The sequence below is a fragment of the Chionomys nivalis genome, chromosome 4 (assembly GCF_950005125.1).
Source record: "Chionomys nivalis chromosome 4, mChiNiv1.1, whole genome shotgun sequence".
Taxonomy (NCBI): domain Eukaryota; kingdom Metazoa; phylum Chordata; class Mammalia; order Rodentia; family Cricetidae; genus Chionomys; species Chionomys nivalis.
In genome coordinates this window covers 106,720,185-106,733,146 of record NC_080089.1, presented here as the reverse complement: position 1 = coordinate 106,733,146, position 12,962 = coordinate 106,720,185, and the positions used below count along the sequence as shown (strand labels likewise).

Genomic DNA, 12,962 nt, shown 5'->3' with positions numbered 1-12,962 from the left:
AGAAACACTCTCTGGCCAGGAGGTACCAATGAAAAGACACTTGGCTTTTTTCTTTTATCTTTTTTTTTTTTTTTGGATTTTCGAGACAGGGTTTCTCCATAGCTTTTGGTTCCTGTCCTGGAACTAGCTCTTGTAGACCAGGCTGGCCTCGAACTCACAGAGATCCACCTGCCTCTGCCTCCCGAGTGCTGGGATTAAAGACGTGCGCCACCGCTCGGCATTGGCTTTTTTCTTGATCGACCCACTAACCAAAATAAAACTCAGTGGCAATGAGGTCTTACGTCATGCGTCCTCTGCTCTGGAATGACTGTAAATTGCCTCAACTGAGCTCAGCCTCAAGATCTGAAAGCTAAAATTATCAGCCTCATGCAAATGTCTGCCCGACACACAGTAGAACCTATAGGTACAAAACTTGTAATAAAATACATTAGCAATGATTCATCTTGGACTCCACACACCAATGGCCGCGGCATCCTTTTTATGTCCAGTAACATCAACACAAACAAACTTAATTAAGTTTTAGGGAACACGCATTGCAAGTACTTTAATTGATTTTATTTTTTACATAAAAAGTTCAGTAGAAATTGGATAAAGTAAAGTGATCTTAAGCAGTAAATCAATCTTATCAACATAGCACAGGGCTGGCCAAAACCACAAGGCAGCCTGCTTTGGAATATTTACATGATAACAAATTAAACCTTGCAGGAAAATTTATACTGTCCTTACAAAGTCTCCTCATGATTCTAGCACATAGAGGCTAATGGCAAACAAAAACTGAACAAAAACCAGGAAACAAAACAAATTATTTTCAATATATTCACATATACATTAAAATATAATACAGATCATCAGGGTAAAGGGTTTTGGGGGAGGGTGCGCATGGGTCTATGCGCTGACAGCACCGCCAAGGGGGAGACCCAGATTTGAGGATGGGGTCGGGTGTGGCCAAGGTCTTCCCTAGGCTACTGCCTCCAACGGCCTGTGGCTGTTACATCCCAACAGCTCACAAGAGGGATCATTTGTAGCTCATTTTTGTAGCTTACAGTCGACACCCGCAAAGTCTGAACTGCTCAGGATGATGGGTCATCACACCAGTAGTGCAGGCCTGGCCGTGGGTGGGGCAGAAGCCTCAGGACTCATCCTTCTAGTCACTCGTCTCACTCTGGCCCTGCAAGTCACTCTAATTCAGTGTCCTCTTTAGGTTTGTAAACAGCCCCAAACTTCTGCATGTACTTCTTAATGTACTCCTTGGTTTTGTGTTTCACATTCTCATTGCACTCCAGGTCCTCGGGGTTCTTACAGTACTTCAGCTCCTTATTCATGACTCCGTGAGTCAGCTGTCCGAGGCATAGGAAGAAACCACAGACACCATCAGAATGGAAAATGATTTCACAGGGAGGAGGACAGGCTTCTAATGAAATCAAAGGGTGGCTGGAGCAAGCTGGGACAGGGACAGAGGGGGAAACCCAGCATTCCAAGTCTCTGAGAGGCCTACTTTCCCACCTCTGAACCTTGCCTCATATTCCTAGACCCCAAGCCTTGGCATCTGGCACATAAAAGCACCCTTTTTGATGAAGGAGAACATATATGACTTGCTAAGGACACCAAAAGACAGACCAGAAGCAGGCCGTACCTTTCGAGCGAGGTGTTTGAAATCTTCAGTTGTGGTGATTCTGCCCACCTTGCAGTCAGGTTTGCGGTAAGGATTCAGGCACTGGACAATAAACTGAGACATCTACAGACAGAAGTAGGAGACATTGCTCACCTGTGCTGATGAGGTCATTAGAAAAGGCAGCAAAAAGCACAGCTGCCAGTCCCCGTTTCCTCCCTCAGGTACTGATCTAGCCAACAGAATGCTAGGAAGTCAGTGAGATGTAAGAAAGTAATCCTGACCCAGTCCTAAGAGAAAAAGTCTCCTTAGCCAGACCAACCAAATCTCACTTAAGACAGGTTGCAGGTGCCAGGCGCACGCCTTTAATCCCAGCACTTGGGAGGCAGAGGCAGGTGGATCTCTGTGAGTTCAAGTCTCTAAGTATTACACATTAATGCACATGGAAACATGGGTGAAGGATGACGCAGGGCAGGGCTCTTCAATCACCATCTCCAATGTTGTCTTCTGGGCTGTTTCTGTAAGGCTTATCCTACCCAATAGCTCTTCAAAGAGGCCCCAGATCAGGACTTATGGTATAGGGCCACAGGGGAAAGGGAAGAAAAAGTGCCACCTTCAAGGAAGTAACCTGAACAGGCCTCTCCATCCCCCAAACTCTGTGACCCATAAAACATTCAAGGAATGAGGTTGGATCATAGATTGGGTTGGCTGAGCTGAAACACCAACACCATACATGGACAGCGAGGAACCATTCTGTCTGCATAGTTTTTTGGTTTAGCCGTCACAGTTGGCTGGATAAGCCTTTTACTCACAGGGTTTTCTGTGGTTGCCTGACCTCCATATTTTCCCCCTTTCAACCCACTCTACACTTAGTCAAGGCTTTGATTAGTCTCAGCTTAGCATCAGCGGTTCCCTAAACCCACAGACACAAAGCCACTACATGAAAGGGCACAATACTGTCCAGCCCTATTTTCAACACCTCTCATATGACCAGTGCTCAAGACTGAGGGGCTACTTATGACTTCCTGGAAGAGGTGACACTCTCTCTTTCTGTATATTCTCATGCTACCTTCACCTTCCCTTCTGATCTATTTGGCCAGTTTCTACCAGTTTCTACCCTAAATTCAAGAGCCTTTCTTAGTCCCCTAAGTATTAGCCTCTGTCATGACACAGTCTTCTCACAGCTGCCATTCTTTACAATTCTGTGACTTTAACACACTATGAGCCTTCAATGAACGGAATCTGGAGTTTATAATCTAGGCTGGTAAAATGGCTTACTGGGTCAAGGCACATGTCACTAAGCTGGGTCTGAGTTTGATTGCCAGGACCCAAATGTTGTCTTCTGACCTCCATACATGTCATGGCACTCCTCTCCCAACAAATAAACAAACGTGCAGTGGAGACAAACAGGGTGGAGACATATTGTCAAGATGGAGCAAGCCGCTATCAGGAAACAGCAAAGATAGAGAGCTACAATTTGATCAGAGGATCCAGAGGTTCTCTGACCTTTAAAGCTTATTATAAGAACAATAGTACCAATTTTGCTGATCTCAAGGGCTGCTGTAACAGATACCAAACTGTTTACCTAGTTGTAAAGGGACATCCATCAGTAAGGAAGCACCCAACAGATATACTACAGATAGCTTTCCACTGTCTGAGGTGCTATAGAAGGCCAACAGTGAAATGTCAAATATATTGGCAGATGGACTCTTCTCGCTCCAGTAAGAGACAGTTATGGGATTCTTGATGGGTAAAGCAGCAATTTGGGGCAAAAGACACAAGCTAAACCATCTTTAGGCAAGACAGATATACAAACTTGGGCAAGACACAAAGTCCAAGGACTACACCTTCCACATCTTCCAAACCTTACCTCTTTTCTGAATACTTCCTTGCTTTTCTTTGCCAGCTCACTGGAAGTGTCTGCTTCTGCTGTCTTGGGCTTTTTTGATGTCTAGAAAAGAGAAACAGGATAGTGCTAACATGAGATGCCAGTCCGGTGATGTCCTACTGTTCCAGAACTCTCACCTGACTAAAGGACAGGGCCTGGAGACTCCCTGGTAATAGTTTAAAATTCAGTCACCTGACTCTGGTCTCCTTATAAGCCTAATTCCAAGCCTCTATCTTAAGTCACAGCTACATCTTGGATGTAGCTGCACATTCTGAGTTGTTCTTTAGGCATTCTCCCTCTGTGGAGGATGTGTAGTATCTGGACTCAAATAACTGACCCTTCCTAGGCTCTGACATGTTAGCATTCCAGAACTAAGTTAAGAGCTCTGTTCTGAGCTGGGCAGTGGTGGCGCACGCCTTTAATCCCAACACTCGGGAGGCAGAGGAAGGCGGATCTCTGTGAGTTTTGAGGCCAGGCTGTTCTACAAGAGCTAGATCCAGGACAGGCACCAAAGCTAGAGAAACCTTGTCTTGAAAAAAACCAAACCAAAACAAATCAAAAAACAAAACAAACAAACAAAAAAAAACAAAAAGACCCAAAAACTCCTCCCCCGAAAAAAAGAAAAGAAAAAGAAAAAAAAGAGCTCTGTTCTGAAGATCTTTGTACTTAGCTCCTTTCCTCCCCAAGTGGGGTTGCCTAGAATAAAGAGGACCGTCTCAATATGCTAGAGAAACTCCTTGAATGCCGGTGTGTCTAGTTCAGGAGAGTAAAGACTGGAGAATTATGGAGTACACCTGTTATCCCAGTACTTCAAAGTGGAGGTAGGAAGATCAGGAGTTTTAAAGTCAACCTTTAAAAACAAACTTACACAGCCAACCTAAGCTACACGAGACCCTGTCTCAAAGAAGCCCCAAACAAAAAACAAAGGAGTTATAACACTGGTGGACATGAGATTGAGTAGATACTAAAATCACTACTATCTTTTTTCCAAAATGACAAGATGATGGTAAATCCAGAAATACACCTTTCTAGCATTGCCAGAGGAGAAGCTACCAAATTCCCCCTACCCAGGCAACACCAAGAGGTGATGAACCATCAGTCTGGCATACGAGCCATGTTCACACAGTTAGAAAACCCTTCCCATGGAAAAAGTAATTATCATCATTCCACTTGGAATGCTAATTTTCATGCTTTAGGAATATCAGCTGATGCAACAGGTCTAATTTAAAAAAGATCGATTTACATGTTTATGAGTGTATATATATGAGCACCTGGTGTCTCCTGGAACTGGAGATATACCTGGAGTTATATGTGAGTGCTCTGCCAAGAGCCAACAAGTATTCTCACCATTCAGCCACCCACCCCTCTAGCACCTCCCTCCCTTTGGAACTTACTCTGTAGATAAGGCTGGCCTCGAACCCACAGAGATTTGCCTGCCTCTGCCTTCTGAGTGAAATATGAAAAGAGTGTACTACCACCACCTGGCCTTTTTTTCTTAGGCCCTAGTTTTATTGTCTTTGTGTTTATTCATGTGTGTCTCTATGTAGATATGTACACATGAGTGTGGGTGCCTAGAGACAAGAGCTGTAGTTACAGGTAGTTGTGAGCCACCCCACGGGCTATTGGGAACTCAGATCCTCACAAGAAAGGTGTTCCTGACTGCTGAGTCTTCTCTCTGGCCCTGTCCATGTTTTTTCACTAGGGGGCTTAGAGCAATGTAATTTCTGACACCCTACCTATACTCTAGTTCTGTTTTCTCCATTTTCACAGACAGTACGAAGACTCTGGTGCTGAAGAAGCTGTGCAAGCCCCTCTACTTGCTTCGGAGAAAGGTAGCTTTTGGGTTATCCCAAGTCTTGTTAGAAAGGCATTACATGGCCGGGTGTGGTGCCACACACCTTCAATCCGAAGCAGGATGATCTCTGAGTCTGAGGACAGCCTGGTCTATAGTGTGAGTTCCAGGACAGCCAGGGCTACATAGAGAAACCCTGTCTTGGAAAACCAAAACAACAAAAGCTTTCCATATTTACCATCTCTCTACTTTTTTTTTTTTTTTTTTTTTTTTTTTTTTGGTTTTTCGAGACAGGGTTTCTCTGTGGTTTTGGAGCCTGTCCTGGAACTAGCTCTTGTAGACCAGGCTGGTCTCGAACTCACAGAGATCCGCCTGCTTCTGCCTCCCAAGTGCTGGGATTAAAGGCGTGCGCCACCACCGCCCGGCTACTTTTTTACCTATAGCTGTTGAAGTGGATGTGGATGTAGAGGATGTGACAGATCCCCCTTCTGTTTTTAGGAAAAAAGTAAAATGGAACCTGAACAAAACTTTATTTTCAAATATTTTTATTTGGCTTTTTGAGACAAGATTTCTCTGTAGCTTTGATGCCTGTCCCAGAACTAGCTCTTGTAGACCAGGCTGGCCTCGAACTCACAGAGATCTGCCTGCCTCTGCCTCCCGAGTACTGGGATTAAAGGCATGCACCACCACCACCAGGCTTATTTGGCTTTTTGGACATGGTCAAAACCTGCAATTCCTTCTGCCTCAAGCTCCTGAGCACTGGGACTATAAAAGTGCCATGCATAGTTTACTTTGAGACAGACTGTATCTCCCCATCTCCAGTGAGTGTATATCCCACAGTAAGATATCAGATAGCCAGAGATCCAGAATTATCTGGGTATCTGAGCATGGTAGCTCACAGCTACAATCCTAGCAAAGAAGCTGAGGCAGGAGGACAGGTCCAACTTTAAGGCCAGCATAGGCTATGCAGAAGTTTTAGTACAGCTTGGAGGACAGACTGAGACATCTTTTAAGACAAAACAAATTATATTTACATAAGACAAGACCCCCCCCCATATTTCTCTTATAGATCTCAGAAATGAGTAAAATTACAAGTGTAGAAAATGCCTTCAAAATATGATAGCCACTGCGAGGATCCTGCTTCCCTTTAAAGTGTTTGTCAACCTTGGGGGCGGGGGTCAAACTGCTTTCACAGGGATTACCTAATACCACTAAAAACCAAATATTTACGATTCATAACAGTAGCAAAATTACAGTTATGAAGTAGCCATGAAAACAATCTTATTATGGTTGGAGGTTACCACATGAAGAACTGTATTAAAAGGATCGTAGCATAGGAAGGCCGAGAACTAGAGCTCCAAATGGAATGCATTTTCAGAAAGCTAAATAAATCTGGGCTTAGGTTTGTAGCTCAGTTGGTAGAGTGCTTGCCTAGCATGAAAGAAGCCCTCGGCGTGGTGATGCATGCCTGTAATCCCATCACTTGGGAGGCAAAGGGAAGGTCAGCAGTTCAAGGTGACCTGGTCTACATAGGACTCTAAAAAAAGATAGAGAGAAAGAACAAGAAAAAGAGGGCCTGGGGAGATGGCTCAGCAGTTAAGAGTATGGGCTACACTTCAAGGACCCCAGTAATTCCCAGCATCACAACTTCCCAGCTCACAAATACCTGTACTTCAGTTCCAGGACTCTCTTCCGGCGTATTACATTAGGCATACAAGTGGAGCACAGACATACATAACACCCATACACATAAAATAAAAAACAAAAGAAAGCTAAAGAAATCCAATGCACATTTAGTAACTTTCTAATTTAATCCTGACTTGGCAAGAGTAGGAGAGTTTTAAAAACACAGTCACAAAGCACAGAGCACTGGACTCAGTTAAGGAGCGCTCCTGATGCTGAGCAACTGGGACTGAGAAGATTTGTACACCATATAAATCACAAAACAAAACTAAGAATTCTTGAGAAGCAAAATTCTTTTATTAGGAGTTGTTGAGATGGGGTTTCTCTGTGTAGACACGCCCATCCTGGAATGCTCTGTAGACCAGGCTGGTCTAGAGCCCAGCGATCCACCTGCCTCTGTCTCTTGAGTGTTGAGATTAAAGGTGTGGGCCACCACCGCCCAGCATGAAATTAATTTTTGTGTCTACATGGCATGGGACTCATTCAGGTATAACACTTACTCAAACTCAATGCCCTGGAGCAAAATTAGAGCCAAAGGCAGTATTTGTTAGTGACATGGAGAATTTTGGGATTCCCCCCAACTCCCTAAAAGTTCCACTTGTATTTCAGCATTTCTAATAGGCTCTTGTTGCTTATGGAAGATTTGTTAATACCAGAAACGACACCAGACTGGACCAAACAACCCTCACTCAACTCATGGTAGGCTAGAGAATGTACCTGTAGAGAAAGCAGCCTCACTGAAATCTGAGGAAACCACTGGCAACTCACACATCAAAAGCCAAGTGTTCCCAGGTCCTCAGTAAATCATTAGTTTGCTTTTTCCTCAACTTGGGTGTCAATGGAAAGTTTTTGTGGGGACCTATGTAAGCAAGTCAGATGAACACACAGAAAATGAGAAGGCAACAGGGCTTGGAAGGAAGCCAGAGCTCATTGTTCTTAGAAGACGATCCAGCTGTTAGCCTTTATACAGTACATTTGATGTCTCAAGAATTCTTGTTTGGAACTGGCTTCTGTCTCAGCACCTTCATGTTACCGGGCTTTGATTTCACCCACATTCACTGGCCAATGGTCATTAAACTTACTGTGTGGCTCTGGTACTCACCAAGAAACAAACGCTACAGCAAAAGCAAACTCCATTCTTTATTAGGCAAACAGACACAATCAGGTCAAAAAACCTGTGCCTTTGAAAGGGGAAAGAAGGGTTAAGTTACAGAGATGGGCTCTGAAAAGGAGAGAATAAATATTACTCAGCTATTATCTTTACCCTCATGAATTTAATTCTCTTTAGAATGTGAAATGTAAAAGATTGCCTAACGAGGAACTATATGTTTGGGAGCAGCGTGAATATAGAAGAAGAAGCGGAGTCATCAGAAATACGTTCGATCAACCAAAGTTCTCCAACACACAAATGTGGCTGCATATTAAGTATGAAGTTCAGAAAGAAGGTCCCTGAAAACCCAGAAACTCACCACTGTTCTGAAGTTGCTACTACTCTTAGAAACACCAAAATAACACTTCAGTGGGTGCTTCTAGGTAAAGGCTGCAGTTCCCTCTTCGTTTGTGAAAACAATAACAAACAACTAACAACAAAAATCAAGGGCAGGGAATGGAAGGAGGTAGGAAAGGGAGGAATGGGAGGAGGGAGAAAAGGGAGGAATGGATCCCTAAAGAATAAAATTCTAACAATGGTGTTTCAAAGGAAAACAGAATCTACAAAATCCATGGGACAAGAATTCGATATTCCTAGGAACCAGTGGGCGTCTATCCATATATTTCACCTGCAAGTGCAAGGTAGGCCTAGGTCTCTCTCTTTCTGTGCCCCATCTGGTAACTGGCCATATTAACTTAGTAACTAAAACCATCTCCTCTGCAGAGACAAGTTTTCTTGTTTCTGACAATCTTTCAATTGTGATTTCTGGGTTCCTATTTCATTACTGTTAAGTGGTACTCTATGAAACCATTTTGTAAATTTTTCCAACTCTAAAAAACAAAAATGAAACAGGACCAACAACTGAAAAACCTCTTTGCTGCAGACCTTGCCCTATTGAACGCTGGGACGAATGTGAATCCAGGAGGCAGAGGCAAATAATCTGCTCTCTCTCACTTGTGCAAGCAGTCACCACGGTTCAGGTCTGAGGTTCTCAAGGGAAGGTTTGACTTAACACTCACCACATGATGGATGATGGAAGAGAGTACAAGATGATCAAGAGTAGGGAACAACACTGGAGGGAAACAGAGAAGGAAGGCTCTCATAGATGCTTAGTCTAGTTATCAAAAGCTTTTACTACCACCCAGCACTTTTCAAAGACTTCTCTGCCCACTACACACCTCCTAGTTTGCTGTATCATACATTCTCTATTTGAGCACCAGAGCCACACAATAAGCTTTATGCAATCTCCTAACTAAACCAGATGAACTCAAGTCCCAGTTTGGGTCATGAAACACATATACACATACTTATGCTTTCCAACAAGAACCCATTTATTGATGATTCAATATGAATTCAACTACCATCCCTATTCTGAATCCTGTAGGCAGCTCAAACTGCTCAATTTCCACAATTAATTTATCTCCTCTTGCTTTTTCCTCCTTCATTTCTGATGATTAAACTGAATAAAAGGACCTTTCCCACCTAAGCTAAGATTATTGGCCACTTTTTTCTTCCTAATCTGATTGACTCACCAAGTTTTTTTTTTTGTTTGTTTGTTTTTTTTAAAGAAAGGGTCTTACCACATAGCCTTGGCTAGTCTGGAACTTGACGAGTAGACCAGGGTGGCCTTGAACTCAGCCTGTCTTTGCCTTCTCAGTACTGGAATTAAAGGTGTATACCACCATATCTAGCCTGGTCTGCTGAACTTAGCAATAATTCTCAAATGTTCCTCACTTTGTCAGAGCAATGATAACACTGCACTCTGCTCGGTCACTATATCAAACAAGCTGTCTCACTTGAGAGACACATATTTGATTATCTGTTTCCTCTGCATCAATGATATTTCCTAGCACCCAGGTACCTATCACACTGGACGTCCTCAGACACTTTATCCCTGACATATTTTTCCAGTGTGGTTTTTGTTGTTGTTGTTTTATTTGGCATTTTTGGGACCATGCTTAGGACAGAAGCCAGGGCATGACGTGTACTACTAAGTGAGCAACCCTACCAATAACCCACATCCCCTTTTTACTCTTGCATGTTTCTGTCTTGCTCAGTATCTCGTATGCACCCAAATTCTTACTATACCACATATTTTTGACTGTTTGCAATTTTGACCTTTACAGTTTTGCTGAACTTGTAAAGTCACCTTTCCCGTGATGACACTGATGTGGTCTTAAGGGCTGATCACTGAACTCCTCAAGGCACGTGGCATAGATTTCTACCACAGCAGCTTTCTGAGCTGAACTTTCAGATGACGAAGACCCAGTTTCAGTTCTGTCTCTGTGTCACACCAGGTTTGTGAATTGACAAAAACTCGCTACACTGGTGCAATGTAAGGCTCTGAATAAAAACACCAAGAATAAAAATGGAACACAAGGAATGAAGACTTTCCTCAAAAGTGTCCTCCGGTCTATAGGTATGTTCAGTAGATAAATGCAACTGTAGAATGCTAAGAGGATAAATTTAAGTAATTCCAGCTATCCAAGCCTTACTAGGGCAAAGAGATCACAGTCTTAAAAGGGATCCAAAGACTGACTGATAGATCAAAGAGCACTTGCATTTTCATCTATGAGGTTAAAACCAAAGGGTTAACCAACCCAGAAGGCTTTGGTCTAGATTTTTACATTAAAAACACACAAAAAAGGTAGTATTTCCATAGAGAGACCCTGTCTCAAAACAAAAGCAAATTTTTTTAACAGAAGCATACTTGAAATTTTAAAAATCACTGGATGAATTTAGATTATAAATAGCAGCATGAAAAATCTTTAAAGAGAAGAGGAACTATGTAAACTGGAATGTAAGGAGAAAGAACTGAAAAAAAAAAAAAAAAAGAAAGTTAGAGATTCAGTGGCCCATGAGAAATCAAGCAGTCCAGCAACATGTATACAATTGAGAGTGGCAGGAAGAAGAGCCCATGGTACGAAAGACAGATTAGGAAAAAAATAATGGAGGGCTGGAGAGATGGCTCAGTGGTTAAGAGCATTGCCTGCTCTTCCAAAGGTCCTGAGTTCAATTCCCGGCAACCACATGGTGGCTCACAACCATCTGTAATGAGGTCTGGTGCCCTCTTCTGGCCAGCAGGCATACACACAGACAGAATATTGTATACATAATAAATAAATAAAAAATAATGGTTAAGATACTTGCAGTTTTAATGAAAACTATCAATCTGGGTTCAGAAGAAAAACCACAAGAAAGTTAAACACAAAGAAAGCTGAAGTATATAGCAAAAGAGAAAAAAAACTGAACAAACAAAAAGCAAAACTGCTGAAAATCAATCAAAAAAGAAATAATATATAAAGAGAACAAAGAATACATCTTTCTTATCAGAACAATTATAAGCTGGGCACGGTAACACACAATGTTAACAAAGTTCAGGAGACAAAGGCAGTAGTGACACATCAAATTCAGTATCAGCTTGGGATATATAGTAAGACCCTGTCTGAACAAACAAAACAGAATAATATTTTAAGAACTGAAAAGTAGGCCAAAAGTAGTGGCACACACCTTTAATCCCAGCATTTGGGAAGCAGAGGCAGGTAGATCTCTTTGAGTTGTGGCCAACCTGGTCCATACAACAAATGCCAGGACAACCAAAGCTATGTAGAAAGGCTCCGATAAAGACAGACAGACAGAGACGGAAAGGGGGAGGGAGAGGGAGAAAAACAGTATCAACTGGCTACTCTTGGTTGTTCTTGGCCACTCTTTCAGGAGACCCAGGTTTCATTTCCAGCAACCATTATGGCTCTAAACCATCTGTGACTCCAGTACCAGAGATCTGACATCTTTTTTGGCCTTGTGGTGCAGGTAAAGCTTCCATACGAATAGAAGAGAACAGAATTCTTTTTTTTTTTTTTTTTTTTTTTTGGTTTTTCGAGACAGGGTTTCTCTGTGGTTTTGGAGCCTGTCCTGGAACTAGCTCTGTAGACCAGGCTGGTCTCGAACTCACAGAGATCCGCCTGCCTCTGCCTCCCGAGTGCTGGGATTAAAGGCGTGCGCCACCACCGCCCGACGAGAACAGAATTCTTTATCCAGTGATAATATTCTTGAAGTAACAGTCTCAAAGTTTCCTACAAAGTTACACATATTCCTACTACATAATTCAGCAATGATGTTCCTTGGTATTTACTCAAAGAAACTAAAAACCATGTTCAAGCTAAAACCCACATACAGGTGTTTTCAGTAGCCTTATTCCAAATTACAAAACCTAAAAGCCAAAAAAGATGTCCTTCAACTTACCTGGTAAGACAAAGAACTGGCTAAGCAGTGGTGTGATTAGACAATCGAGCATTAGTCAATACCAAAGTGAAACAAAACACTAACCGCACATAGACAGAGAGCCCTAAATGTATAGTTCCCTGGGGCTAGATGTCAATTAGGGAGAGGCTAATGTATATATGATAGAGGAATATGAGAACACCAGAGTTTCGTTTCCTTCTCTGTTTGATCTACTTTCTGCTCAATTTTCCTGTACCAAACAAACCAGAACTAAAATTACTCAGTATTTCTTAAAGGGGTACGATAGTTTTTTTTCCTCCCTAGAAAAAAACAAGCTCACAAACATCATCGCCAGTAGATCTGAAATACTAGAAATACTCAAGGAAATTCTTCAGGATGAAAAGAAAATAATTGAAGATGGAAATACAATTCTATGTCAAAGAATTAGAAATGCTAAATAGTGGTTGAAAATAGGATTTGGCTAAACAAAAGTTTAAAAATTTTAACATTTTACCAGACTTTTTTTTTTTTTTTGATTTTTCGAGACAGGGTTTCTCCGTAGCTTTTGGTTCCTGTCCTGGAACTAGCTCTTGTAGACCAGGCTGGCTTCGAACTCACA

At 42.3% G+C, this 12,962-nt stretch overlaps 1 protein-coding gene across 1 annotated transcript in view; it reads right to left on the bottom strand.

Annotated features, from left to right (window-relative positions):
- Positions 1–540: 540 nt before the first annotated feature.
- Positions 541–12,962, bottom strand: part of Setd2 (SET domain containing 2, histone lysine methyltransferase) — a 101,370-nt gene continuing 88,948 nt past the window's right edge. The window contains exons 19-21 of the mRNA XM_057766501.1: positions 3,480–3,560; positions 1,634–1,735; positions 541–1,337 (exon numbers count right to left, since the gene is read on the bottom strand). Of these exons, the coding sequence (XP_057622484.1) occupies positions 1,176–1,337; positions 1,634–1,735; positions 3,480–3,560 (345 nt within the window). The 3' untranslated portion in view covers positions 541–1,175. The remainder of the gene's footprint in view (positions 1,338–1,633; positions 1,736–3,479; positions 3,561–12,962) is intronic.